General features: G+C 37.3%; 1 protein-coding gene across 1 annotated transcript in view; it reads right to left on the minus strand.

Annotated features, from left to right (window-relative positions):
• Positions 1-27,959, minus strand: part of MAP3K5 (mitogen-activated protein kinase kinase kinase 5) — a 102,805-nt gene that overhangs the window by 16,151 nt on the left and 58,695 nt on the right. Inside the window, exons 10-22 of the mRNA XM_031054051.2 lie at positions 26,178-26,331; positions 23,848-23,955; positions 19,026-19,075; positions 13,732-13,827; positions 12,399-12,480; positions 10,377-10,510; positions 6,050-6,177; positions 4,895-5,031; positions 3,816-3,921; positions 2,631-2,788; positions 1,970-2,147; positions 1,144-1,164; positions 95-272 (exon numbers count right to left, since the gene is read on the minus strand). Coding sequence (XP_030909911.2) covers positions 95-272; positions 1,144-1,164; positions 1,970-2,147; positions 2,631-2,788; positions 3,816-3,921; positions 4,895-5,031; positions 6,050-6,177; positions 10,377-10,510; positions 12,399-12,480; positions 13,732-13,827; positions 19,026-19,075; positions 23,848-23,955; positions 26,178-26,331 — 1,530 coding nt within the window. The remainder of the gene's footprint in view (positions 1-94; positions 273-1,143; positions 1,165-1,969; positions 2,148-2,630; positions 2,789-3,815; positions 3,922-4,894; positions 5,032-6,049; positions 6,178-10,376; positions 10,511-12,398; positions 12,481-13,731; positions 13,828-19,025; positions 19,076-23,847; positions 23,956-26,177; positions 26,332-27,959) is intronic.

Below are 27,959 nucleotides of genomic sequence, written 5' to 3' on the forward strand. Positions count from 1 at the left end.
GAAGGACACTCAGTGAAAAGAAACTTTATAAAAGCCACCCCAAAACATACATTTCTAATCTACCATATAACATGAACACCAGAAAGCTCCTTACCTCAGAAAAAGGGACCGGATTCCCTTCCCATCTTTTTCTCCACAGGATTTGGCTCTTGTTTTGAAAGAGAATGGATCAATTTTTAATTCTGTATCAGGTGAGACAGAACCATATTCACTGCTGCTACTTGTATCTTCCACCAGAACAGGGACAGGTAAGGATATACTCCGAAGATACTCTGTTCATAAAGGAGTATTTAGAAATTAGAACAGTGCCATTGCAGTTCTGAAGTGAAAAGGTTGTTCTCTCAGAGGAAACCTAACGACCCCAGCTTTCCCCCACACCAGCATAAAATATTAAAAGAAAATTGACAAAATCTCCTAAAGCTTATTCTTCTGGAATAGAGTTATCTTTTGGTTATGTTTTTAATAAAAAGCTTCCTGAGATACGGAAATGCTGAGCTGCTAGCAATTTCCCTTATAAAATTTTACCATTAGCATGAATATGCATCTTTTATTATCAGTTAAGTCAGAACTTTGGTTTTTAAATCCAGAGAACACATTACTGCTGCAAGAAACTATTCATACCTATTTCATACATGTATATTTCAAAATGCTCTTTTGACAGTAACTCAGCAAGAAAAGAACTATGTGTTTGTTCAGTTCCTCCCACCCACTCCCAATTCATTTCCTAAAAGTGATAAACATCCTTGCACCCAGGCCTGACATGGGGCCTCAAATGCCACTTTTTTTCAGTTCTAAAATTTAGCTTAATAAAAATCTGTGTTACTTTTCTCCACAAACCTTGGCTCTACTGCTGCTATAAAACAACCATTTCATTTCCTGTTTAGATTTCCACTAAATGGCCCTGTAACAACAATGCTGTTCTTCAAGCCTGCCTAGACAATTAAGCCATAGTCTGGTAGGATTACAAACAGTAGTTTAAATTTGCACCATAAATTAGAGGTTCCTAACAGAGAAAGGTCACTTATTTTCATAATTATGCCCACTTGTCTTTCCAGCATTTTAGTGTGACAAATTACACCAGAACGAGTGATAACCACATATCTACACAATCATGTTGTGATAGAACAGTATGTTAAAACTCACCATTTGTGTTAGCTGAAAGAACTGTGGGAGAAAAGCAAAGAAAAAAAATCAAATCAAATGTGCTGAAATGAACTGAGAAAATAAGCACAGTCTAAAGGGTAACTCTCTTCCCATTTTTATGGACTACCTGGACTCTCCTGTCTGCATGCTCTAAATGTGTAATTTATTGCAATTTAAGGTTAATTTTAATCAGGGTGTGGGGTGTGAAAACCACATTAACAGGGATCATCCAAGGCCACCTCCTTTGCATGGTCTTTTTATTTCTTTTAGGTATCATGCTAAAAATATGCAGAAAATATTTTCATATTATATATACATACATGAAGAATATGTCATTTAAACTCTCAAAACTCCTTTTTTACTCTCTGTAATTCCATAATAACACTAGAGGAAATGAGGACATGAAACAAGAGTAATGCAGTGCATGCACGTTCGCTGTGGGACAAAGATTATTTTGCTCATGTAGAAAACTCCCCTGAGGCTCAATAGCAAGTTCTAACATAATACAAAATGTATTCTATGCAAACATTCTTTGAATTGTAACATATGCTAAACCATAGAAACAAAAAACTCCAACAAATACAAAAGCTGCACAGAACCATGAACAGACTTTTAGAAACCTTATTAGAAATATGTATATAAATCATGTCTGTGACAACATGATAACAGAATTCTGCTACAACAGTGTTTCTGCAGCAAGCTGCTGAAACAGAAGGTTACAACTGATCTTCCACCTGGGATGGAGATGTGCTCTGTTAATCTTAAAGACTGTATCAGCAGTATCTTTGACAAAAGAAAACATCCAAACAGAGTTAGCAATGCCTACCTGAGAGCTTTGATGGGGACTTCCTTTTTTTACTTGAAACCTTCAAGAATTCATCTATAAGTAGCTCATGAGCAAAAGCCCTTTTATCAGGATCTGGTTCAAAGCAACGCAATATGAAAGCCTTGGCTTCTGCAGACATGGATTCAGGAATCTCTGGGTGTATTTTAAACATTCCCACCTGAGAGAAGTCAAGGGAGAAACAATGGCCTACACCGTTCTTTTCCCAAACACAACACAGCATCAAAAAAAATGTTTACATAGTAAAAGTGGTATACTGTTCTCAAGTTATTATATTATCATTCTGTAACTAATGTATCTATTTATAGAAAAAAAACCTACTGCAAACTGTATAAATAATTACATTAAAACCCCCAGAATTGCAAGTAGAGGCTCTTGCAAAGCAGAAAACTTTGTCTTTCCTCAGGTTTTCTTTTTTTTTAAATACCCAGGCTGCTGAATAGTTGCTATTGCTCCATTACTCTCTAAAACTACACAGCACTCTCACTCAGTAAATCAGCTCATTCTTCTCAACATCCTCACTAATCAAGCATTTCCTTTATCTTCTTTTCCTGCAATCTCTGATTCTAGCTTCTCCAAAACAGTCATAAGATTTCCTGTGTTTACAAATATGGGTGTGAGTTGTACAAGGAAGGTGACTGACCTTAAACATAGCTGCTTGTGGTTCTCCCAGTTCATAAAATGGGGGCTTTCCGGTGGCCATCTCAATGATTGTGCATCCCAATGACCAGATGTCTGCAGCCTTCCCATAGCCACGTGGCCCTTTGTCTATTATCTCTGGTGCCATATACTGAAGGGTACCTGTTTAAAACATACTCTATTTTCACTTAGGTGGACTAGTGCTTCAAACAGATAGCAAAAGGACAAGAGGGACAAAGTCACTGAGGAGCGAGCAGTATCAGAGGAGTTAAAAATACTCTGTTATTCAAAATTCACAACTTTTCATTTGCAGTCTATGTAAAACTCAAAATACCATTCCAAATATTACTTGTGCTAAAAGCATCTGAAATCATCTACTGATCTGATGATACAGTTTTCCAAAGTCAATGAAAATTAAGAGGCTTCAATAAGCTTTGGATCAGACCTAGTTTTCATTTAGTGTATTACAGACTAAAAATAGAATAAGGAAAATAACTCTAAATTGCATTCAGGGAGGAAAAGGAAGTGAAACCTGAAATCTGAACCTAAAATAGCAGGTGATACGAGCATTTTTTCTGAAGTAGGGGAATCAACCTGACATATCATTCTTCATTCTGCGCCATTTAAAGCAGAAATGGAAGAACAGAGGATGTAACTAAAATAACAGTCACTTCTCATTTTGTATAATTATTTTATATACTGCCACTACATGATTTAACATTCAATCAAATTATCAAGCAGAGTGAGGATCAAGGTGAGGTTGGATGGGGCTTTGAGCAACCTGGTCTAGTGGAAGTTCAAGTTAATGACAGGCTCTGTAGATAAGCAGTTCTGGAAATGAAGCCAGATGTCCAAGCCAGTCATCAAATTAAAAAAAAAAAAAAAGTTACCCTTATCAGCAAAATAAAGAAACCATGGACACAGAAGAAACAAACTCAAACACAGCATAGGAAAGACAGAGCTCTTATGTTGCAGAGGGCTTTCATGTCTCAAGTTGGAATTCCAAAACAGCATTCTCTTTGAACAGTGCATACAAGAACAGTGTATAGCTTAAGATTAGGTTTACAAAAAGTTATTCTTGCAGCAACCTCTAATGTTGATTTTAAGTAAATGAAAGTTCAGCAGCTGTGGATTATAACCCTACATACACAGATCAACTGAGGAAAGAGTCTCTTCTCTGGGAACATACCAGTGAAAGTTTCAGTACATGGATTGATTCCTGCAAGTCTCTTTGAAGTTCCAAAGTCCGAAATCTTTAACACTCCACTGTATGTGTTGATAAGCACATTATCACCCTGAGGAACAGAACATTCAGAGTAATTATATTTCTCTGCTGACTCTTATTTAAGAGTTATTGCACAGCCTGTTTCTATAATGCACTCTTTAGTAAGTAACAATTACCTCCTAAGGCTCTCAAGAGGGGACATGAAAGAGTAATCTATAGTGTTCCTACCTTATGTACTTCCACTATCAAAAACTTCATCCTCAAAGTGAACTCCTACTACAAGAATTCAGCTAAAGAATACTAAGAGAAAGAAAAAAAGAAAAAGGCCTTTTTTTTTGGGGGGGGGGTGGGGGGAAGGAACTTTTCATCTGCCATCTCCTTAAAAAAGAACCTGAATAATATCCATTACACAATATTCTTCACTTCTAATAAGCTTTTACGAAAGTTTGATCAGCCTACAAGGATGCTGGAGAGGGGCTCTTCTTCATCAGGGATTATAGGGATAGGACAAGGAGTAATGGGTTTAAATTAAAACAGGGAAGTTGAGGTTGGATATAAGGAAGAAGTTCTTTACTGTGAGGGTGTTGAGGCACTGGAACAGGTTGCCCAAAGAAGTGTTAAACACTCCATCCCTGGCAGTGTTCATGGCCAGGTTAGACAAAGCCTTGGGCAACATGGTCTAGTGTGAGGTGTCCCTACTTATGGCAGGGGGGTTTGGAACTAGATAATGTTAAGGTCCTTTCCAACCCAAACCATTCTATGATTTTATGTTATTGAAAACAGAAATAAAAATATCCTTTTCATCACATCATAAGAGGCTGTATGTCAATTCCCCCAAAATAAAAAACAAAACAAAACAAAACCTGACGTATTTTGCTGGTGCAAATTCAAATTAGTGGTTCAACTACCTAATGCTCACTTCAGAACAGCGGAGAGAGTAGGTGATAATGAGAACTTTTTCTGAAAGTTTTTAAATTACAGGACACATAAATGGCTATGCAGTGACATAACACTGTCAGGCTTAATTCTCTGCAAATTCTTACCTTTATGTCTCGATGCACTATTTGATTATCGTGGAGGTATTTTAATCCTTCAAGAATCTGCTTGGTGTAAAAGCCAATTGTCTGCTCATTGTTTTTTAATGGTCCCCATTTTGATCGTAGAAGAGCAGAAAGGCTGCCTATAATTTTGGAGAGTAAAAATCTAATTAAATTCTGCTTTCTCCCCAAAGGAAAAGAAAAATGTAAGAACAAGCATTAATCCCAAACCAAGTTTAGGCTCCTCTTTCATAACCAAAGGCCTCTCCAGGTAAATGCTTACCTATTATCACCACCCTGAGTAATTAAAAAGAGTCTCAGTATCTCCACAGGCTTCAGCTGCAGCAGAGAAACATATGCTTCCTCAAGCAGGCAGATCAGAACCCACTTAATCAATGGGCTCACCTCTGTCCTATGCCTGGAAACAACCTATTCTAGGGGAATGTTGTAAAAGAGTGAAAAAAGGTGCATGTGCGTGTCTTTGTACATACACCAACTTCACATTTTCTCAAACAGCCAAGCTCAGGAAGTGGGATTTTTGTTGTATCTGACTGCTGTGAGTTCTTTGGTCTCAAACAGAGAAAGTGAGAAATCACCATCACCTTTCTCTTGTGTTAGTTACCTGAGGAGGGCTCAGATATGTGAGACTCCATTCTTTCTGGTAGAATGACCACAGATCATCTTTGATCTTAACAGGCTTGTGTGGAAAGGTTTTAGTAAGAGGTGGCTACAGGGGTAGCTTCTCCCCAAGTTGAGCATATTTTGGCCTGTGACAGTAACTGGTGAGTGACCTCCCCCTGTCCTTATCTCAACCCATGAGACTTTTGTTGCATTTTCTCTCCCTTTTCTCACTTGAGGAGATGAGTGATAAAGCAGCTTTGCTGTACACCTGGTGTCCAGCACCAGAACTGTAGGTAAAAGGAGCTCACCTGCCATCGCAATGATCTGAGCTTTATCTGTAGCACAGGCTATCTAAATACTGAGAGATTTAAGCACTTTGAAGACACATTTTTTCCCATTAATTTATGAAAGAGACATTAAAGAATATTTTATTTGCATAAAATATATCTTGTTGCAGTACTTCCATTTTTTTAATACTTTTAAAATGTTAAAAACCAACCAACGAAACCAACCACCAAACTAGTCTCCCTCACAACTTACCACCTGGCACCTGTTCCATGAATATCTTAATGAAGCCATTCTCACTAACAGAACCTAAATACTGGACAATGTTCTTATGTTTGAGATGCTTATGCAAAGCTATTTCTTCATGCAGAGGTTGGGAGTACCTGGAAAGAAAAAAAAACAACTTATTCAATGTTAAACTTCAGGAAGAAAGCCTTGTGTTTAGTAGCTGAAGTTCTATTCTAGGTCCCATGAAACATGTTTACACTGAAAATAACTGTGGTGGTTGTGATCACCACATCCTAAAAAAAATATGTAATCATATATAAATATACATAACATATAAAGTAAATATAATATTGTGTACTTATACACACACAAAGCATTATAAATGTACACAAACAGACTGAGAAGAACAAACTTTGTGAAAATTAACTGTTCTCCATCCTAACCCGAACAGCATAAACAGTTGTGCAACAGCTGGATTCAGATTAATGCCCAAGTGAACCAGTAAACCATAAAGTTAGTGTATACCTAAAATTGCCACAATAATGAAAACAAATCACCATTTAATTTTTAATTAATTGAAGTAGAAGTCTTATCTGAAATCAAGAGTGGATAGCTATCAGGGTAAGAAAACAGGAATAATTTAATTGGGAGATATTCAGAAGAACAGATCAAAACTATTTCATCAAATGCAATTTAGTCCAAGGTAAATATTTTTCAGACATGCAAGCTTTTCAGCAGTCTTTTTGCAAAAAACGTTTCCAGAGTTTGGAACCTTTTCCAGTGTGGAACACCACCAGAACTCAGCATCCAGTGTGCTCCCTGAGCCAGCCCTAATGCTCTTCTTCCAACCCTGGGTGAGCTGCAACCAGGTCAGCTGTCAGATCTTGTGTATACTCTGGCAATACATAGACAATATGCTGAGAATCTGGTGGCTACTTTCAGTAAAGCACTAACACCTGAAGTCAGACTTCCAGAGGAGCTGAAATAGATGACGGACACACACCTCCTATCAGCAAAGATGTGAGATGGAGCTGCAGAATCTTGAGCAAGTAGAAGACATGGTCAGATGCTTATACTGAGGGAATTCTAGACATAACAGCAAACTCAACTTTGCAGCTACTTGTCACCAAAATGAGTACTTTAACTGCCACCTTTGCCAGGTTGTTCTCAGCATAACACTTTCACACCAATACTGGTACTTTCCCATCCCCTAGTGAACTGGTAGAAAACTTTGATTCTACTTATTTATGACAGAAGGGGTGCCTCCTGTTGCCTCAGGTCCAGGAGTTAGCTCTCCCTGGACCCAGCCAAGTGCCAGTGCCAGGAATGCATTCAAAGTACAATTAAAGTTCTTAGGGACAGGCAGCTATCAGTTCACCCTAAGAACAGGATCAAGCTACAAGTGGAAGCTGAACTCTTCAAGTAGAGTGGGGGAAAAAAGAAAGTGGGCATCTGAAAATCTCTCTGGAAAACAAGTGCAGGAATCAAGGAAAGTATTTGGTTAATGAAAAATGTGATTATGCAACTCGACCCAACCTATTTACCCAAAACTAATTTCAGTTTTGGCTTGCCTCTCCACATGACTATAAAGATTCTGACTACACTGTTAGTCATCCAGAAATGCAGAATCAGAGATTATATTCCTGAGTTTTATTAATGGGATATGCATTCAGAGCAGCAACAGCAAAACCATTATAATTCTCCCTGCACTTGTAAATTGCACAGTTAATTGAGTCTTGAGCAACTAAAATAATTTAGCAAATAAAATAAAGCTGTAAGAAAATTCTCCAGTGGGATGAAACACAGTTTTAGAACTTAGTCATTAGGCAACTTTAAATGGTATGAAGAAGAAAAATTCTTAATCCTAGAAAGCTAGATTTTATTATCATCTAACATGATTTTTACTTTAACATGGAAACTTTGTATGGCCACTGGTACTATTTTGTAGCTGTGAAAATACACTTGAGAGCAACAGCACTGCAGGAACATTTTCTTTCAGAATACACTTCCATATGCATTCTTAATCCCTTAATTCTTAATTCCTGATAGTTAGGTAAATTATTCAGTATCTTATATTTAATATACTGTATCAAAGACTTGCTGCTTTTTTGCACAGAAATCATTGCCTTTCTGGCCATTTCATGTTCTGACTCAGAGCTTAATTATTTCTTATGAATCCAAAAGATGGATTTTTACTTTGAAAATGGTGAGAATTAGCTTCAGAGATGATAGATTTTCTTTCTATAGATTTCTATAGATTCCTGTCAAGGTGCTAAAAGATCAGATTATAATTAATCAGATATTAATTAATAATTTTAATAATATTCTTTTACTCTGCCATTAAGAGAATAATACTTGAAATTTGTCCTGGAATCCTGTAAATATTTTTGAAAGTCCATAGAAAAGACTAACAGCTCCTAATAATCTCTTTTCCAGTATGCTTTGCACATTGAACCTGAAACCTTTTCCACTGAAAATTCTTTTAAAATCTGTATTGGAGAAGAAAAATCTGGATGATCTTGGTTTTTTCTTCCTTTAAAGTAGTTACTGCTCTACTCCGGCTATTCTGTTAACCACGGTTGTTACAAACAATTAATTTCTTCTTAGTACATACAAAACTTTCAACTATATCTAAAGTCAAGAAAGATTGCTATATGTAACAATGCCATAATTTCTGAGAAATTGTAACACATGTTGAAGTTAAATACACAATTAACAATATAGAGGATGGAAGGATTTCCCTTTCCATAATTATGATTATAGAAAAATTGTTAGACCCCACACATATCCATATCAAACAGTCAATACATGCATGGATTCAAAAAGACTTTGAAGTATTGATTTCTTAAATGACAATGAAGAGAACAGCAAGTGAGGACAGAATAACTAAAGGAAGGTCCACGAAAAAGACCCAGGAAAAAGAAAATAAAGCCAAGACACCAGGTGGCATTACTAATTTTCCCATTTGTAAATGACACAAAGAAAACTTTATGACTTATCACAATGTCCTCGTAACATCTAGACTCCAATACAATTTAAATTCTTGAGGTTGCACAGAATAATGCTCCTTTTTCATAAACGGTGGTTTTACAGAGAGACATACATTCTAGATAAAAGTGAGAACAGCAGCCACTCTGATGGGTTACAATAGCCTCTTGTATTTACTGTTTTGAATACTAGCTCTCTCTTTAAGATGACTACTCTGTAGGGATGAGTAAAACCAGCTTCGCTCCTGGTATTAGTTGGAGATTGAACACTGCACAAGAAGGATACAGTTATTTCCTCCTAAAGGGGAAATGGAGCATGCCAAAAGATGGGAAATCCTGCTGAAGGACAAGCTATTCATTTCTCATCAACCAAAAAAGCCAAATGGGCAGAAAATTATGCTTATGTTCATTCAGTATGTGATTCCTCCTGCTACTAAGCAGCAGGAATCTGTCTTTATCAGAAAACCTTCCTTTATAAAAAATATTTTTTAACCACTAGGGAAGGAGTGATTTATCCTTCTGTTACCAACCATGGCAATGACTTTATTGCCTACTTTTCATAGCTTTCCTGAACATAAGCCTGAGTTACAGTCTTTGACAATATTTTACAGTCTGAAAGGCACTTCAAAGATCCAGGCACCCCACTTACCTGTTAAGAAGCAGCTGGTACAATGCTTGACTACAAAAATCAAAAGCTAATGTAGAGTGTAAGAATAACTTGACAGCTTAACACAGTCAGTTTCATTTGAAAAATCTTACCTTTGAGTTGCTATTACTTTTACAACAGCATTTGTGAAAATCTATGTATTCAAAATACTAGATGCCTACAGATATACAAGTACTAAGATCATCAAGTATCTGGTCTTTACTTGGCAAATTTTATAAAGGAGAGAGGGCAATAAATATATACATAAAGAGACTGCATTAAAAAAGAAATGACTTCTAATGTTAAAAGGCTTCATAATAAGTGACGCACAAACGTTTAAAAGGAAAATGTCTTTCACAACAATTCAGGCTCAAAATTTTAAAGGATACTGCAAATAATGAATTTCAATAGTTCTTTTCTCAGGACATGCCTGAGCATGACTAAGTAGATCGAGCTTATCACTAGGTGTTTGAGTTAAGATTCTGCACTTCAGCAATATTTCTTTTGGAAAGAAAAAGAACTCTAAATTCTCGCTTGTGATTGTAATCTATTCTGCAACTTGGAAACATCTAGTTACAAAGACAGAACACCATCGTATACCACAGACAGGTAACTTATTGACAGCTTTATGGAAAAGGTACTCCTTGGTCAAACTGGTTGATCATGTTACTGAAAAAATTATGTAATGCACAAAATTTGGAACTAGGCACAGTTACTATACCTGCTGTCTCTCTCTGGGATTTCTTTAATAGCAATTCTGACTTGATTGCTCAAATCTCGGCCTGCATATACAATGCCGTAAGTTCCTTTGCCCAGGATGACTCGCTCGCCATTTTCATCGTATTCATAATCGTACTGCAAAGCAAACAAAATTAAATCAAACAGAGGGATGAGATTTATTCCATCTGACCCTGTGCTCATAACTAAGGTATTTAAGATACTAGTTGTTTTCCGCAGACCATGAAGAAGGAAAGAAAAACATTTCAAGAAGACAATTCTGATTCTGTGCAGACATGCCTATATTTCTCCACTGACTATACAAGAAGCACTGGCTTCTACAGTAGCCATTTCAGATGAGTGCATAAAGCTAACCTAGCCTTTACTTGTTCTGTGTAGGTACCCTTGCATGTCTTTTTCAACAGTATCTGCAATTCTGCTAGCAGGTGCTGGGAAAGTGAGACGACAGAGGGCACTCCACGCCAAATAGAGCCTCAGCTCCCAAACTGACATATAAAGCAAGGCAGGATACCCTTAATTAATTCCAGATGCTCTCCTGACCTGCCCACATCTCTCAAAGCCAGCATAACCTCAATTTTGCCAGTGCCAGGTCAGCCAGCAGACTGTGCCAATGGAGGTTATTCAGGATTGCAGTGTATTAGGCATGGTTTCGGATGAATTTGAATTTCAAAGAGTTTAAGGCCAGTCCAGAAATGGTCATGAGACAGATTATCTGACCTGGCCTCTTGTGTAACACAGACATGTAATTTCACACACTCACTCCTCCGATGCTAAACCCAGTAGTTTTTATTTTCCTCCTAATAAAGACTGCTATCTTTTATCAGAAAGAATCTACTACTTCTTGCATTACTTTGTTTCAACAATTAATTAATTTAATGGTGAAGTCAGCTTCTTAATTCAGATTTCTTCGGTGTCACTGTTTAATTACATTTTTCTTCAACAGAGTAAAAAAGGCTATTAGCACATCATAATTTTCCTGTAAAAATACTTACCCATCGCAATCAAGTCACCCACTGCTTTTCTTTTTGCTAAGATAAACAAATTAGGCATCCTAACGTTCTCATTATAGGATATTTTTCTATCCCATAGGTCACCACAGTCTGTCCCATCTCCAATTTCAGATGTATTATAAAATGGCAACATCAAAAGTGGGACAAAAGTCTATCTGTATTCTTTATGCAGCACTGACTGCATGCCTCTAGAACTCTGGTAAACCAGATTTTCATGTGATAAGGCACGGGCTTAGATATTCTACCCTGCTCCCTGCCTGAAAGAAAGCCTAAACACCCTAAGTACTGCATTGCACCCAGTGGTCCTGTACTCCCTTTTCAATTACGTGTATGTTCAGATAAAAACCCAAAGTCAGAATGCAGAGTGTAACAGCAAGCTATAACTTAGCTAAGAGGGGTGCCAGCAGAAGCAGGGCATCCTAAGCTTCAGGGCGAATTAGCGGGCTAAAGGTATAAAACTGGCTCCCAGTAGCACCAACATAATCACCTCATTTGAGTTTGCTGTTCATTGCCATGTTTGCCTACAGATGGCAACCAGCAGGGACAAGCCTTCCTTTACCACAATTATATTCTTACTTGTTGTGCAGACAATCTGCCAATAATGTAAGTGCACATGATTCCAGTGATGCATGAAACAGACAACAAATAGTCTTTAAAATTTAAACAGATACTAATGCTGTCTATGATTACACTCTGAAGTAACTGTTACAAGAGTCACTCTGCAATAAGCATAACTGGAGAATTCCAGATCTGAGTAGCTTCTTAAGTGAGTATGCTGCCTGAAATGCAAGAGATTTAGCTATGCTGGTTATAAAAACTACATGAAGATCATTAAAAAGACTAATTAATTTATAAACAGTACAGTATAAAATTTTGAAAACAATAACTTGTCTAACTTCTTCCAGAGAAAAGTAATTTACTCCCTTCAGTGAAATGCTACACTAGAAGCCCCAAATTCTTAGTACATTAGGAAGTGGAGGGGAAGGAGAACATACCTCTAGAGAGTCCCCATCACATTCTCCTTCCTCTGTAGTCTTCCCTAGTTCTTCAGTGATACTGTTCACCATGTCAAAAAACCTGTAAAAAGGAAAAAGAAAAGGAAAGGGAAAAAAAAGGCAAATACACACCTGAGACACTATGTGGACAAAATGAATGCTTCTCTCTCAAGTAATGGATGAACCAAAAGAGGACTTGAGTACAGTACGTATAAACTCAGTGGAAAAGTTTGTTTGTCTGCAAGTCTGATGTCTGAAATTAACAAAATTTAGATTTAAAAATCTATGTATCCAGTGAAATTCTCATCCCATACCACCATTTCTTTATGTCCAACGAAAAGACTGAATCATCTTGACAAAGGCCTAGAAACCTTGCCTATACTGGGAGAAGATTTTGTAGTGCAGGAAGGCTAGCTTCAAGTTTTTGTTTAAAGGAAAAAGGGTTTATTTTACAACTTCCCATAAAAAAAAATCAAAACAACCTGTCACATATGACTTCTACCCCTTTCAAAGAATGCAAGTATATGTCATGCTAAGGTATTGCTCACTTCTAAGAAATGCTCAGATATGGAGGGGAATGAACATGGTAAAAGAACCTATATGAACTAGAATGAATGAGAGAATAAGCTCAAGACTGGGGTGGGAGGTGGCCACAGCTGTTAACATGGAGTATTGCAGTGATATTTGGCAAAGCTGATCTGGTTTTTTAGCACAAAAAGACAAGAAATTTCCTCTGGAAATGCCTTCTAGATCAATTCAAGACCACAGCCCTCAAGCTTAGGGAGCAGAAACACAGCACAGAGAAACTGAGACACACCTAATTTTGTGCAACAAACCCTTGCCAAGTTTCCTGTAGGGATACTGGTACAATGTTACTTACATTAACATCTTGCTAACATAAAGGAAATAAAGTGTGTGATTCTTTATATCCATAAATAAAATTTTACTTACAGCAAACGAGAAATTTTGACCAGACCACAAATTTTATCCCAAATGTTCCCACTTCAGAAAGTCCATTTGAAGTTTAGGATGCTTTGTTGGATTTGCAGCAATGAACACTTGTACTAAGCCTTAATATGACAAATACTAGAAAAATAACCCCAAAAGTATGTTAAAAAATAATTAAATTTGTAATTGTATTTGTTTCTAACATTTGTCTGAGCTTGCACCTTGACCCTCCAAACCTCACATCTCCAGGATGCTGCAGTACTAAGCTTTCACTTGAAAGATGGTCATCACAGCTCTGAAACAGTCAGTCCCTTCTGTGCCTGTTTTTGTGCATCTACTCCATCACAGACCATGGTGGGGTTTTTTTAAATAACAAATGGCACACCTTCTGCAATGAAGTTCTGTGCAGAAATAGATTTGAAAGTCATCTGAGTTGTGCAGCACATAAAGGAAACAGCATCGTTCTTCGAACTTTGAAATGCTGAAAGAACAGCCAAAAGAACATGTTATTAGAAAATGCATCTGGATTCCTACCAGCTATGTCAAACCACACAGATCAATCCATTTAATACGTGAAATCACCAAATTAAACCTAAGAAACTTTTCCTTATTATAAAATTATACTCTTATGTCCTCCAAAGTTCTCATTTTGTTGTTTCCTATCATTCAGCTTGCCCTCACAGTTCAGACATTGCACAAGAATGAGTAGGAGCAAAGAAGTTAATAGGATTACTTCCATTGACCTGAGTCATTTTTGTCTGAAGTGTATTTAGGTAAGGCCCTCAAATTCCACTCCTGCAGCCAAAATGAAACATGGCTTCAGGATCATGTTAGAAAGCTGGATTTCAACCTCAAATCTTGAGCTCGTCCTGCTTTAAAAATCAGCCACAGCTCAATCCTGAACACAAAAATTTTCCCATCAGTTCCTTGTGAACTGGTACACTGATAGTATGTATCAATGTACCAAAACTTTAAAATTAAGTCAGCATCAATAAATGAGGCAAATGACTTTATGGCCCTTGCCCACTCATGTCTTTCTTCAGTTTTGGATTTCTTTGCTATAACAGAACAGATAACGAGGAAATATGCATGCCATTTTCTCATGGATGCATAAATGTCTCAACAGAAGAGCAGAAGGAGTGCAAACTCTGGTACATTTGTCAGTCTTCTAACCCAAGTAGGCTGCTGCAGCACTTGCAAAGATATTCATTCACCAGAACTGTTACATATGCATGTCTTTACTGTGCTCCTTATGTAAAATATTAAGCATTATTTGAATCTTGTAACTTTGTCACATGTTGAATGCCAGGTGTCAAAATTATGCAGTATAATTCATTGTTACCATATTAGAAAATATAAAAAAACAAGATGGCTAGGGTGTTACCAGAGAATAAATTGCAGTATTTGAGAAATGAAGACAAATTAAGTCTCCTTAACATTCTTATGACATGGGAAAAAAAACACACAGTCCTAGTGAAATCAATCTCTTATCTGGATCAAGATAGCCACCATGTTTTTATTTAATTTATAGCACAATAGAGTAGAATGGTATTCTCCATTGTGCCATAGGACTGATGATTTGATAAATTTTTTGCTTTCAATATCAGGAAATACTTGTAATTTTCCACCTTTAATAGGTGCTTGTGGTTGTCTTATCCTTGCTTCCTTTTATGATTACTTTATGGTACTCTGTAAGTTTTGATAAATGGCTCTTCAGACAAGCTCAGAGGCCTGCCTTTCATAGAACTGCTTATGAGAAGAGAAAGCTTAATTATAAGAATATTTGCCTTTGGGGGGTGATGACTCATTCTTATGTTAAGAAAAATTCATAAGTGCTGAGTAATGTACACATCTGGGAAGACAGTCACTGTCCCCAGTTTATACACTAGCTTTTAATTCAACATTTTAAAGCATACAGGTAAACTGTCCAGATACGGAGTAACTGATATTAACAGAATTACTCATTCATTTCAATTGAGTTTCATGTGAGTTTGAACACTTTACTGAACAAACTGTCAGTTTAAGCCTGATGTGCACAGAAGCCACTGACTAACACAGCAGTGAATAAAAGGGTAAGCATGTGGAGTGTACACAGAGGGCAGGCAAATTCATAAATATTTAAGGCCTTTAAGTGAACGTTTACAGTGCTTAAATGCTGCTTTCCTCCCTGAAAAAAAAAAAAAAAGAAAAAGAAGACTGAAAAATACCAACTTATAAAAAGAGACAGGATAATTTGCTCAGGAAATGCCTCATTCTGACAGCTCTCAAGCACACATAATACCCACTGATTTGTGACAGCAGAGTTGGTGCTGCACTTGTGAAACTCTGAAGACAAACAGGGAAGCACGATGGAGTATGGCTTGTGCCCAGCTCGTGTGCATCCAGAACTCCCTTTAGACAAGGAGAAATACTGCAAATCCTGTAACTATGGCTTGCTTTTACTTGCAGATGAAGCAGCAGATAAAACAGCTGAGCATTGGCAGCAACCACAGAAAAGCAGCTCTGTGAAACTCTGGCCTGTTTTTTGGAAGTGTAGTGGTACAGACAGCTCCCACCGTCACAATTAAGCAGTCTAATGATATTCCAAGCTCCAAGAACTTGGGATGGAAGATAAACATCCCAATTATCAGTTCTTTAGCTGCAAAGAAAATTGGGTGCAGATCTGAATACAACTTTTTCACTGCTTCTAACACTACATTCAGCAGCATGACCTCTGAGGCACTCTCCCACAGAAACACCACAAGTAGCAGTTATTTCATAATCCAGGGCTTGTCCTGAACACTGTGAAAAAGCCAACTTGTAGCCTAGCAACTTCAGCCTGCTACTTTATTTTTTATTTTTAAATTAGAAAAATAAAGCTGGTATCTTTTTGCTTCTATGATGTCAGCTTTGCAGAACACTAGTAACTTTTCTGGATAACCTAAGATACAAATCACTTTAGGGTAGCAGCCATGTTCAAAAAACTCTGATAAAGCATTTAAGATTAACAATATTTTTTGGCCTGATTCAATCATAAACGTTTGTGTTTATGAGGTCAAGAAAGCATATGACAAAAGCAGAGTTACATCAGTGTAGAAATCACTGATCAATGAGTTTATTAAGCTAAACCCAATTACTATGACTCTGCATAAGGGGTATGATTTAGCACTGTGCAGCTCAAGAGTACACTACATGCTTTCCAAGTCCCTTTGCAATTCTTGAGAGCTCAACTCTATTACTCATGAAATAAGGCACTGATTGCACCAGCAACCTGGGAAACTTAAATGCTGGTACAATAAACCTGTTTGGTGTTCAGAGGGAACTTGTGTTTGTGAACAAGACTAAACTGTATGACTGCTTGCATTACTAGAAACTAGACCACAGCAAGCCAGGATATTTCTGTTATTATATGTTCTTAGTATTCGGGCTTCTCTGGGTCTGCATTACCAGCTTTCTCTTGATTTGCACACGCTTTAATACATGTTCTCATTCTTTTGCTCATTATATTATCATCTTTATATATTTATACTGGTTTGGGTTTAGTGAAGCCTGGAAGCCCAAGTGCTGTGTTACACAGCACACAGAAAAAATGATCCCTCAGTCACTTCCTTGTAGTATTTACCAAAAGCATTAGTCATTTCAGTGCTAGATATCTCGTCACATCTGTTCTTTCCTTATGTAAAATAGTAAATATTTATGGAGGCTTTTGTTGGAAAAGCCTTCAAGATGTACAAAGACCTGCCTTGTACGTTAAGGCTGCACTTATAAATCTGTCTCTTACTAGTCTAGAAAGGTTGAGAATCCTCATAAGGCTGAGAACTCCCCCTTCATAGACCACTTTAAGTCTAGGAGCTTCAAAGGAGCCAAAAGTAGTCTTGATATGAAAATACTAGAAGCAGGCTTAATTCTGAGGCTGTCCCACTCCAAAGAATACCTGCCTTCATAAAAGTAGGAAAAACCAAAAAATTAATTCAGAAACTTGCAAATATTTGGAAGAAGAAGAAGTCTTATTCAGTTTCATACTTGCATAAGATAAAGATTTCCCCCTGCAGCTCCTCCTGGAGACAGCCAGAGAGTTTTTTAAGAATTCACAGTGACTCTTGGCTCACTGTCAAGTCTTTGAAGTTGCTTTTGACATCTGTCCTGATGAACAGACTTGAAATTCAATTGACAAAGTAAATGACAAACGACAGTTTAAATAACAAATGCAGTAGTGTACACCAGAAATGGTACTGACCACACACAGTTTAATAAGGGGTCAGGGAAGCAAAAAAAAACCCAAAAAGGACAATAAATAGTTGGGGATTTTTTGTCTTTTTTTAGAAGCACACAAAAACATACTGTAACCAAAACCCAAACCAGACTGAACTAAGTATCATTGCAATTTATGCCTAAAATAAGCTGAATCCCACAGGACTGAATTTCTGTGCCTATTGATAGTTTATTTTTTTAAGTTACTTTTTGGAAAAAAAAAGAATCATCCATCTGTGCAAAAACGTCCTGCAGACATAGCAACAGCCTTGTGTGTACGGAGCAGTTATTATTAGAACAGAGCAATAACTATTAAAAAAATGTAAGATTTCTGGACTTCTTTTTTTTTTTTAATTATACTAAAAGCAAAAACCAAAGTGGAAAGTTGCAAGATGACAAAGTACAGATAAATCTTAGGGAAAAAAAACAGAAAGGGACTATAATGAAGAACTGATCCAGAAAAGGTCACAGCAGTGCTGGAACACTACTTTCTTACTATCAGATTGCACGACTGGACCCTGGCAAACAGGGTTCAATGTGGGCTAGCAGAGCAGACCCATTAGCTCAGATTTGGCTGTTCTCTACTGATAATATGGCACACAATCCAGTTAAGAATTTTCCCTAGAAGTCTCCCTAGCAGACAGAAAACATTTTGCTGAAATCAAGCAAACAGATGGCAAAATTTCCTCCTCTATCGCTACATTATGAGTCCTGTCCCAAAGAAATAACTGTGCTGATAAAAAGGAAGGTGGCCTTGAATGTTGTTATATTCTAATCCAGTCAAGCCAGTCTTTCACACATCATTCCTGATCCTATGATTTACTAAACAATGTTAACCTACTCCGCATGAACCCTTGGGATTCATGCTACTACTGTGCATTGACAGACTTCTCTCCTTATGGGCCTTTTCTGAAAAAGTTTTGCTGCCATACCCATAAACAGACACAAAAACAAACAAAAACCAACCCAAATGTGCATTTTCACACCAAAACCCAACAACAGGTAAGCAATTAGAGTATTGCTAAAGCACCCTGATCTTGTCAGCTCCTCATATCCTCCTGCTCTGCATCCATGCATTACTTCCCAGCTTACTGCACCTGCCTATGCTGTGCAGTTACTGGCTGTGACAGAATTCAGGTAAAATTACATAAAACACTGGCAGCCATTTTAATTATCATAAAGAAACTACCAACTTTTAGGAAATATAGTTCTTTAATTCAATAGGCTACGTTTTGTTAGTTTTACATAATGAACTCTGCAACTGATGATTTCTGAATCTGGAATAAGACTCCTGGGGCTTCAATTAGTGCAGGGCACCTGTGAAAACACCTGCAATACTCTGCTACAGCTCTGCATCCGTTAACTCCATCAAGGTAAACAGTAGCAGCTTAATACAATACTCATTCAATCACTCCTTTCATTTAAAAATCTGAAAGGGAAACAACTTACCTTACTCCCCTGATAGAAGCAGCACTGAAGTTCCACTCATGGATACCTTTCTGTAACATGCAGAAAAAAATAAATGAATGAAACATTCCTCTTTATGAATGAAGCACTAGCAGCCATATCTTCTAGGCTGAAACTCCAGAGGCAGAAAAAGAAAATCTTGCGTTACAACTGACTATTATTTTTTAACAGCTATTTTTTCCAGGTAATTATTTTTTTTTCCCCACCCAAAACAAAAGCAACAGAATTTCTAGACAGAAGTCTTCAGTTGTCTGTTTCTTAACTATTTTTCTCTGCAAACACAATATACCATTTTAGAAAGCATGAAAAACAATATACTGGTTTAGAAAGCTGATCAGAAGGGCTGCCTGTGTAGCTTGGTCTGGGTGCTGAACCTGGGGTCACATGTGACCCTCTGGAAAGTGTGTGTGTGTTGTGGGGAGAAATCCACCTCTGAGGATAACAAGAGCCTGTTCTGCATGCTCAATGCCCTAGCATGTGGGAAGACCAGGCAAAGAGAGCTACAAGCAGGAAGTCTGATGTTAGAGAGCAAAGTGGGAAATTCTTGAAAAGCAGAAGGAATTGCTCATGGAAGGAGCAAATCTGAAGGCCAAGAGTCCTAAGAACAGTGTCTGAAGAAAGGGGTCTCTTTCCCTAGGAATCTAGAAGGCAGCAGGAAAGATGGACAAAATCCCTAATTGCAGCTGGAGTAACAAACAAGGCTGAAGAAAGAAGCCATCCTGTGAAAACACGAAGAAAGGCTAGGCCTTGTTTATTTCCAGATCTTTTAAATTTACATCTGTCATATTCAGAAGAACTGTGTGGTCTTTGTAGACAGTCATATTGCTGTATGTTTATGGTCTAATAAAATTTTACTTTAAGAAACAGAAGCCTTTTGTATCTCTTAATGCAAACATTCTCCTTTCAGGAAAAGGTAGAACTACATCCTGTCAAAGTCCTGGCAGCCTTGGGATCCCACCACAATGAGCAAAGTATATAAAGGACTTCTGCTTTCTAAAGCTGATTTTCATTTGGCATTTTAGTGACCTGAAAATGAAAATGCATTGGGACATTTCTTCCTGAGAGGCAATCTATAGCAAGGGCATAGTGTCAAACACAAATGTAATCAAGTGTATTCCAAAAGAAGATACAAAAATGTGCACCTTATAAAAAATTTAATGAATAGTGAAATATAGAGAAGTCAGAAATGATACACTGCCAAAATAGTTGCACAATCCTGCACAATGTGCAGGAAATTATAGTGGAAATTATTCTCTCAGCTATAACAGCTTTCTGTAAGGCTTCCTACATCAATTTTATCCTCCTCCTCCTCTGTAATTCTTTCCTTCCTGCTTATATCCCAGTAAAGTTTGTGATGATAATATAAAATGCTAGCACAATGTACCAAATATACAAGCAAACGTGTTTCTTGAAGCACAAGCTTCACACTATCATAACTGTAAAGTACTAAGTGGTACCTCCAGTATCTCTTCAATGTTAAATCTTGAGAAGAGCTCCTCCAGTGGGGTACTGGGACAGGAGAACAGCCCAGTATTAGCAAAAGGTGGGATTGCATCTTGAAGTGGAGGTACTAACTGATGCTAGTATGGACTGTTTGTGAAACTATTATTCGAGCTGCCTGATTCTCTTGCACACAGAAAGATCACCAACTCAATTCCTGTGCTAATAAGGAAGGGGTACATGCACTGCCTTTTACTTCCCTGTCCATGCACAGGCTCTCCCACTTTCCAATTTTCCACGCTTGCAAACTCTCTTCAGAGCTCTGCTACTGGTACTCATCCAATTCCCACTGTTGAGAATAATCTAAAATCTAAGTAAATTAAAATATACATCCTGATAGGCAGAAATGCTCAAGAAGCAGAACAAGAAGCGTAAGTATTGTGGGTTTTACGTGTCACCTACATGCAACTAATCTCTCACAGATTCATACACCTTTTATTTACCGCACAAAGTTCTCAAGCAATGAAATAATATAAAAGTTATGTCCCTCATGATCTTGCCAAGTTTTGAATACATTAGAGTAAATATATCAGGCATGCTATCCAAATTCAGCATCTGTTCTTTGGTTAGGCAAAAAAAAACACCAACTACCCAAAACAAAACTCAAAATGGATTGAGAAGCCAATGTGAAACAGAGACAGGCTGTTCTATTTCAAACTTGCAAACAGTACTGCTGCATTCTTCTAACCCCATGTGGAAAGGGCTGCTAAAACTAGGGAACTGTAAGGCAAAGTTTATATGGATTATACAAATATAATGCTATCTGAATTTTATAAGCATTTGTTTATATTAAACTTTGTATTACTAAATGCATAAATGCTGAAATGTGCTGCTAAAAAAGCTACAGAAAAGGAGGAGGCCATGTTATTTACTACAAAAATTGCCAGCTGCAGGCTCCACTGAGTTCCAGATTGGATTCAAGACAGAAACTCAGTTTTTTTGTGCATGAAAGGCAGTTCATACACTTTGTAACTCACAATTCTTATTCTTAGAGCACTGACTGAATTTTGGAAAATAAACAGAACTAAAACCTGAGGTATGAGCTGGTTAAGCTCTGACAGACCTATGGCAGGTGGACTGAAACTGGATAGCTGAAGAAGCTTCCAAACCTGCCCTTGCAGTAGGGATGGGTGGTCTTTGCTTGTTAATCGGTCTTTAAAATGCCTGTTTTCAGCTCAGTAAGGCTCAAAGAAAGAGCCTTCCTCTTTGCAAAGGGCTGACAAATACATCAATTCCCTTCACAAAACCTCTTATCAAATACAACTATTGCACTGGTTGAATTCAACTGGAAAGGAAGCTGGTGTCTCCAACTTTCTCTAGTCCCTTTTCTCCCTGTAAGATTTCTTATAGATTCTAAGGACTTTGACAAACTTGCAACAGCAGACTAAAATTGCACAGCTGAAGGGTAACTATCAAATTGCCCATTACATTCTTTTGACGGATATTATGGCTTTCAGGGCAAGGATGCCTGCACTAAGTATCAATCAGATCCTGAGCTACTGAATATGCTCACCACAGCATTCTGGATTCTGGATTCTGGATTCTGACCAGAGCAAAAATACTATGGATGCATTTAAAACTGAGTTTGTCTAATGCTACTGATTAACACTAAGGCAGCAATCTAATCTGCAGAAATACAGAGACACACTTCCCAAATCAGGAAGGGGGAAGAGAAGAAAGGTATTACATACTATAATGAAACTTTAAAAATGGAATAACAGAATTACAATAGCAGAAAATACTACATAGCAAAGGTTATAAACTCTGCAAAGACAAAATACCTATCTACTGACACCAAACAGGTACAAACTAATACATTCGAATCCTCCCATTCACAGTCAAATGACACATCTAAGAAAGAGGCCGTTACTGAAAGTATCAAGCAAAATATCCCAGTAGGTAAAAGACACATGAACGCACCAGGAAATGCCATTTCTGGAATTTGAGTGCACATGCTCAAGTAAAGTTAACTCAAACTAGAATGTAAGTAGTCAAAGCAATAAGATGCCACATACGGCCAGTACACTAAGCCCACTCTTTCGCCTAATAAAAAACCCCAAACCCATAAAATAACAACAAAAAATTTGACTAAATTCTGAATACAGAAATACTTTCAGAACAGATATTTTACAATAACAGGGTTTACTCTGTACAAATCATTATTTACTGCATGGCAAATTTTGGTTTTATCCAAGAATTGCATAAATTTATTTTTTATGTTATTCTCAGAGGCTGAGCCTACTTGGAAAAACATTAGTCAGAACAAACCACAAATAAATAGAAATTCAGTGGTCCAGGCAAACACTTTGGCTTATGCTATAAATACAATATTTCATTTACATTTTCTCATGAACTCACAACAAAAATTCTAAGCAGTCTGGCCTCACATATTTGGTATGCAACAAATGCTTCTCTTTTAACACACTACAAGTATGAAAGTTGAAGGATTAATTAGCTGAAAAACAGGTCTTCACTGTTCTATCCACAGGCAAAAAAAATGCTGCCATGGAGGAATGAACAGTGCTAGTTCTTACCAACAGCACCATCTCTAGTGTTATGCCTCCAGCTCACTCAGCCTCCATTCACTCTTCATATACTCTCCCCCATGTTTCCATGCTCCTGCCTTTCTCTTAGCAATGTTATGCTTCCTCAGCAACCCAGAATGCAATATCCATTCTAGGTTTTCCTCTCTCCTTGCTTCTCCAGATTTTCTAAGCTGCTTTCCAAATATGCCTGTCTATCTCACACCTTGACATACAGACTTCTTGGCTTTTCCAATTTCTAGACCTTCTGAGGTCTACAAATACTTCTCTGGCTTTTGATTCATTCCAATCCTATTTTAAGACACCAGTCTCTATTACTCTCATATTAAGAGTATTTACCACAGCTGACAAGCAATAATGCAAGTACAGAAAGAAGATAGTTCTGTTTACATAAGTAAGTTATGCTACACTATTTGTATGATGACAGTGTATTGTAAACTACTTATGAAGCAACAGACTTGGATATCATACACTGCTGTAAAACAACATGAAAGTAGCTGGAAGTTATTTTTGAAAATTATGGGGATAAAAACTCCATTGAAAAACAGGACAAATATAGAAAAAAATAAGAATGCCATATAAAAAAAAGTAAAAAATTCATGGCAACATACATCCACAGCATCTTCCTGTGTGTTACTAAAACACTTTTCTCCTTTGCAGAATCCATCATTAGATGCAACTGCATACATGTTATATGCCTTATCTATCATGCATATTTTTAAGTTGTGAAAAAAATTACAATTACAGATATCATGGTATACCTTGTCATCAGGCAGCACATGCCAGATAGATACGGTCTTCTCTTCAGCTTCACTGTTGATGGAGAGATATGAGGGCTGATAGATTTTTGTTGGTTCTAATATTAAAACCTTGTAGAAAAAGAAAAGTAGGCATTAATACAAATAATGTAGAACTTTAAAATTATTAAGATCTGTTAAAAGTATTTTTGTAGTCATACCATAGCAGGAAAAACAGGGGAAACAGAATGAAAGGTAAAATTTTACATAGTGGGCTAGCTTAGCATGGCTGACAGCAACTTAAAATTTTTAAAAAGGCAGCTAAATTTAGTTTTTTAATATAAGGCTATTATGTGCCAATTGTTAGCAGATGTCATAATTTTCTAAATTATTTCTCTGACAACTATCAGATTTTGAAATCCTTCTGTCACAATTCATTCTCTTACAATGCCATTCAAGAATCATCTCCTATGTGAACAGGATTCATGGTATACAACCGCGGAACGGACTCTGTCAGAGACCAATATGATCAGACAAAAAGCCATTTATTGCAAAGCATTAACTCCTTATATCCTATTGCTTACACACACCTACAGCAATTTGGCATAACATGACTGGATACTTGTCTTGAAGACCCTTAGTGACTAACATATAATTGGTTAAGCACAGGTGTGAGAACTTGACCTCAAAAGCTTGCCAACAGTCCAGTTCTCATCACTCAGTGAATTCCAGCTTCTTCTTATCTTGCTTGCTTAGGCTTCCTCGGGCCTCCCACAGCCTTGCTGTATCCCTCAGAGTTATTCAGAGCTCATGTACCAAATATCCATTCTCCTGTGAGAACACTGTCTCCACAGTATACTTTCATCATCTTTTGGTAGAAGTGCTTTTGGGTAAAACAGAAAAACACACCAACCTAGAGCTAGACTAAACTGCCGTTGATTTAGATTATTGTGAACTTTAGCTACTAGATCAAATAATTTTCTCAAAAGCTACAAACACCACTGCATAAGGCTGACAGCTAAAGGTTATAGAAGATTTCCTGGAATAACTGAAACAAACTAGAACCATATTGTAAAGAGATGGGATGCAATGCAGCAAGATTTAGTCTAACATAACCACTTAGTAAATGAAGGCAGCTACTCTGCCACTTCAGTAATGTTCTGCCAGCACAACTTCAAGATCTTTAAAGCTTCCAGAAATCAAACTACCAAACTATTGCTGTCATTGGGTTTATCTTTTGGCTTATGCTATTGCAGTGATCAGTTTCAATTTGTCTCTTAGTATTAACAAAAATCCAAACCATTTGACTTGGACAATTTTGTAAGTCAGAGCCTATTTCAAACATTTAATTGCGCCATTTGATCATTAAAAATCTAAGAACAACATGGCCTTGTCTTTTGCAAAAAAAAGGAGGCTTCAAAATATATTTTGCTTCCCTGCAAAACTTTACGCCCATTCTCCTTGGAGAAGGAGGACCAGACTCCCTAGAGAGTCTCATGTTGCTTTCACTTTACTGCCTCAAGCTGCTGCAGTTCACACTGAAATCTTCCTTATGGTTTATTATCCCATCTGCACACAGAAGCCAGAAGAACTGTACAAAACAACCAGTGTGCACTTCAAGGATTTGGGAGGCAATTGCAACTGCTATTTAAAATAAGAAACTGTATTTGATAAGGGTTAGCTAAAAGGAATACCCAAGACATTGTTCCCTGTCATATTCACTATATATGCATGAGAAATAAAGATCTTTTTATAGAATACTTTCAGGACATTGTTCTACACCAGGGCATATAATGAAAATAATCAGCAAAATGTTTGTGGAATAAATCTGAAAAGTATATATACATACTTACACAGTCTCATCTTGTTAAACACACTGTCTAGTAGCTGGAGCAATGCATTTGTGACTGCTTGGGCTGATTTTCATACTCTAACAAAGCATGGGTTTAACTGGCAGTAGTTTATGCAAAGCCTGCTGAGCTAGAATGAAGCTAAGTATTTTTTCTTCAAAACATGACATGGTTAATACAGTATCACTTAGAATATACTGCAAAGGTTTGCTTTAGAAGTATACCCATTGATAGTTCTATCTTGACTTTTTTCCTAATTACTTTTACATGGAACACACCGTGCAAACCCATTATAGCCATGTGCAAACAATTAAAAACTAATCTAATATACAGGCCAAACACATTTCTTCTGAACAAGCAGTTTATTGTCTGGCCAACTGAAAGCAAGCAGTATTTTGTGTTCATTTTCCTTCATGTCACAATTTATAAAAAAAAAAAAAACCAAACAAAAAAATAACCTAAAAAACCCAATCCAAAAACAAAGCCAAAAAACCAACCACTTACTGGAAATCGAACTACAGAGACATCCGTCTTTGTGGCTTCAACAAGGAAGTCCATCCAGAAGTCCACAAGTTCCTGTTTGGCCATATGCTGTTCTGGAGTCAGTTTCTTAAAATGCTGATATATCAAAATAGTTTCTACAATAGACTTCAGGTACCTGTGATCATCCAAGCATATATATATGGTAAATTTAATACAGTCTGTAGGTAATAACATCTCTAACTTTAATCACAACTGAAACATTCACCATTGCAACACCAAGGCAACCAATAAAATTTTGGTTCTCTAGGACTGCTTTTAATAATAACAATTCCTCATTTAGAACTGGCAATGTAGCTGCTATATCAGTGACCTGAAATACAAATGAGTTCTGGGACACTCCTTCCTGCATATATTCCTGATCCCATATACTGTCTCCTATCCTAAACCATGAAAGGATGGGACCATGCTTGGGAAGGACAACAGCAGCACTCAATGTCTCCCCTAAATCCAGCTCATCCCTCTCTCTGCTGTTCTACTTTGCAGGGCTGATTTATGGGGCTCCTCATAACATTGCTTTCTCTTGGTGTATTTTAAAAGAAGTTGTAAACAATCTTTTGCAGTTCTTATGAATGCTACAGCAATGAGATATACATGCTTACAGAGGATTTATTGCAGCTGCAACCTTACTGCAATTAGACTATTCATGGAAGTGTTGCCAGGCTTATGGGAGGAAGGTATAATGTAAATTTTGGGAACAGTTCCATAGCTGTGCATTTTCCAATCACCCTTCTTAGGCCATGGGGATATCTACTCCCATTTGCATTAAGAGGGCTCTGCTGAACAGCAGGCAAGAGAGTGGGAAGGAATTTTTCAGAGGAGCAATCCTTCCTGAAGTATAAATGAGTGTGCTGTTTATTCAGAGTTTAATCCACAAACTTAAACCCCAAAAGCACTGGTATATAAAATCCTGACAACCAGGTGCTCATAAACTCCAGGAAACTCTACCAGGAGACTTCCAGGGAGTGCTATCCAGCTTCTCAGTAAAACATGCATACAGTAGAAATTGAAAACCTTGCACATAAACACACTGTAAACAGTGTTTATAAAATATTTGGCCAGAAAATGAGAGTTTTTAATTTTGATAATTCCTATGATATAGAGATATAGATGTTTAGCATTAGCATATATACATATATTCCCGTCTGATCAGCATTTGGAAACACTAGCCTTTACAAAAAGTCAAAAATAGACAGGCTGAGACATATGCACTCTTTCAATTGAAAGAGTGACAACCTTCTTGGTCAGAAAGGAGTCTTGGTTCTCCTCAACTAACAGGATCCCAGCCCTTTACTGAGTAGGTGACCAGTTCTTAATTGCTGCCTATATCCAAAGCAGAACAAGTGCCGGGAGCTCATTGTCAGAGCACACATCCCGTGGCCTTTATGTAAAGCTGTTGACTCTATATGGTTGTCCCTAGACAACCTAGATTTATAATCTCCAACCTTAAATTTATAACCTTTCTGTTAACTGGACTTTACTCTGCATTCTTCTCAATCATAATGAGATGCAACCTGCACCATACTGAGCTGATTTGTGTTCAAGTTCCTAAAACAGCCAGTATGTGCAAGTACCATCACAGTATTCCAAGGTTTATTCATGCCTTTCTAGCCAAGCTGTCTGCAATACCAAAAACTTTCAGGCAGTTCTGACTAAACCCACATGCCACTACCACTTCTCTTCAGCAATGTAACTGCCCAAGTGTGGCACTCATAAAGCATCTCCTCCTTTTCCCCTTGCTCTCAG

This window comes from Melopsittacus undulatus, chromosome 3 (assembly GCF_012275295.1).
Source record: "Melopsittacus undulatus isolate bMelUnd1 chromosome 3, bMelUnd1.mat.Z, whole genome shotgun sequence".
Taxonomy (NCBI): domain Eukaryota; kingdom Metazoa; phylum Chordata; class Aves; order Psittaciformes; family Psittaculidae; genus Melopsittacus; species Melopsittacus undulatus.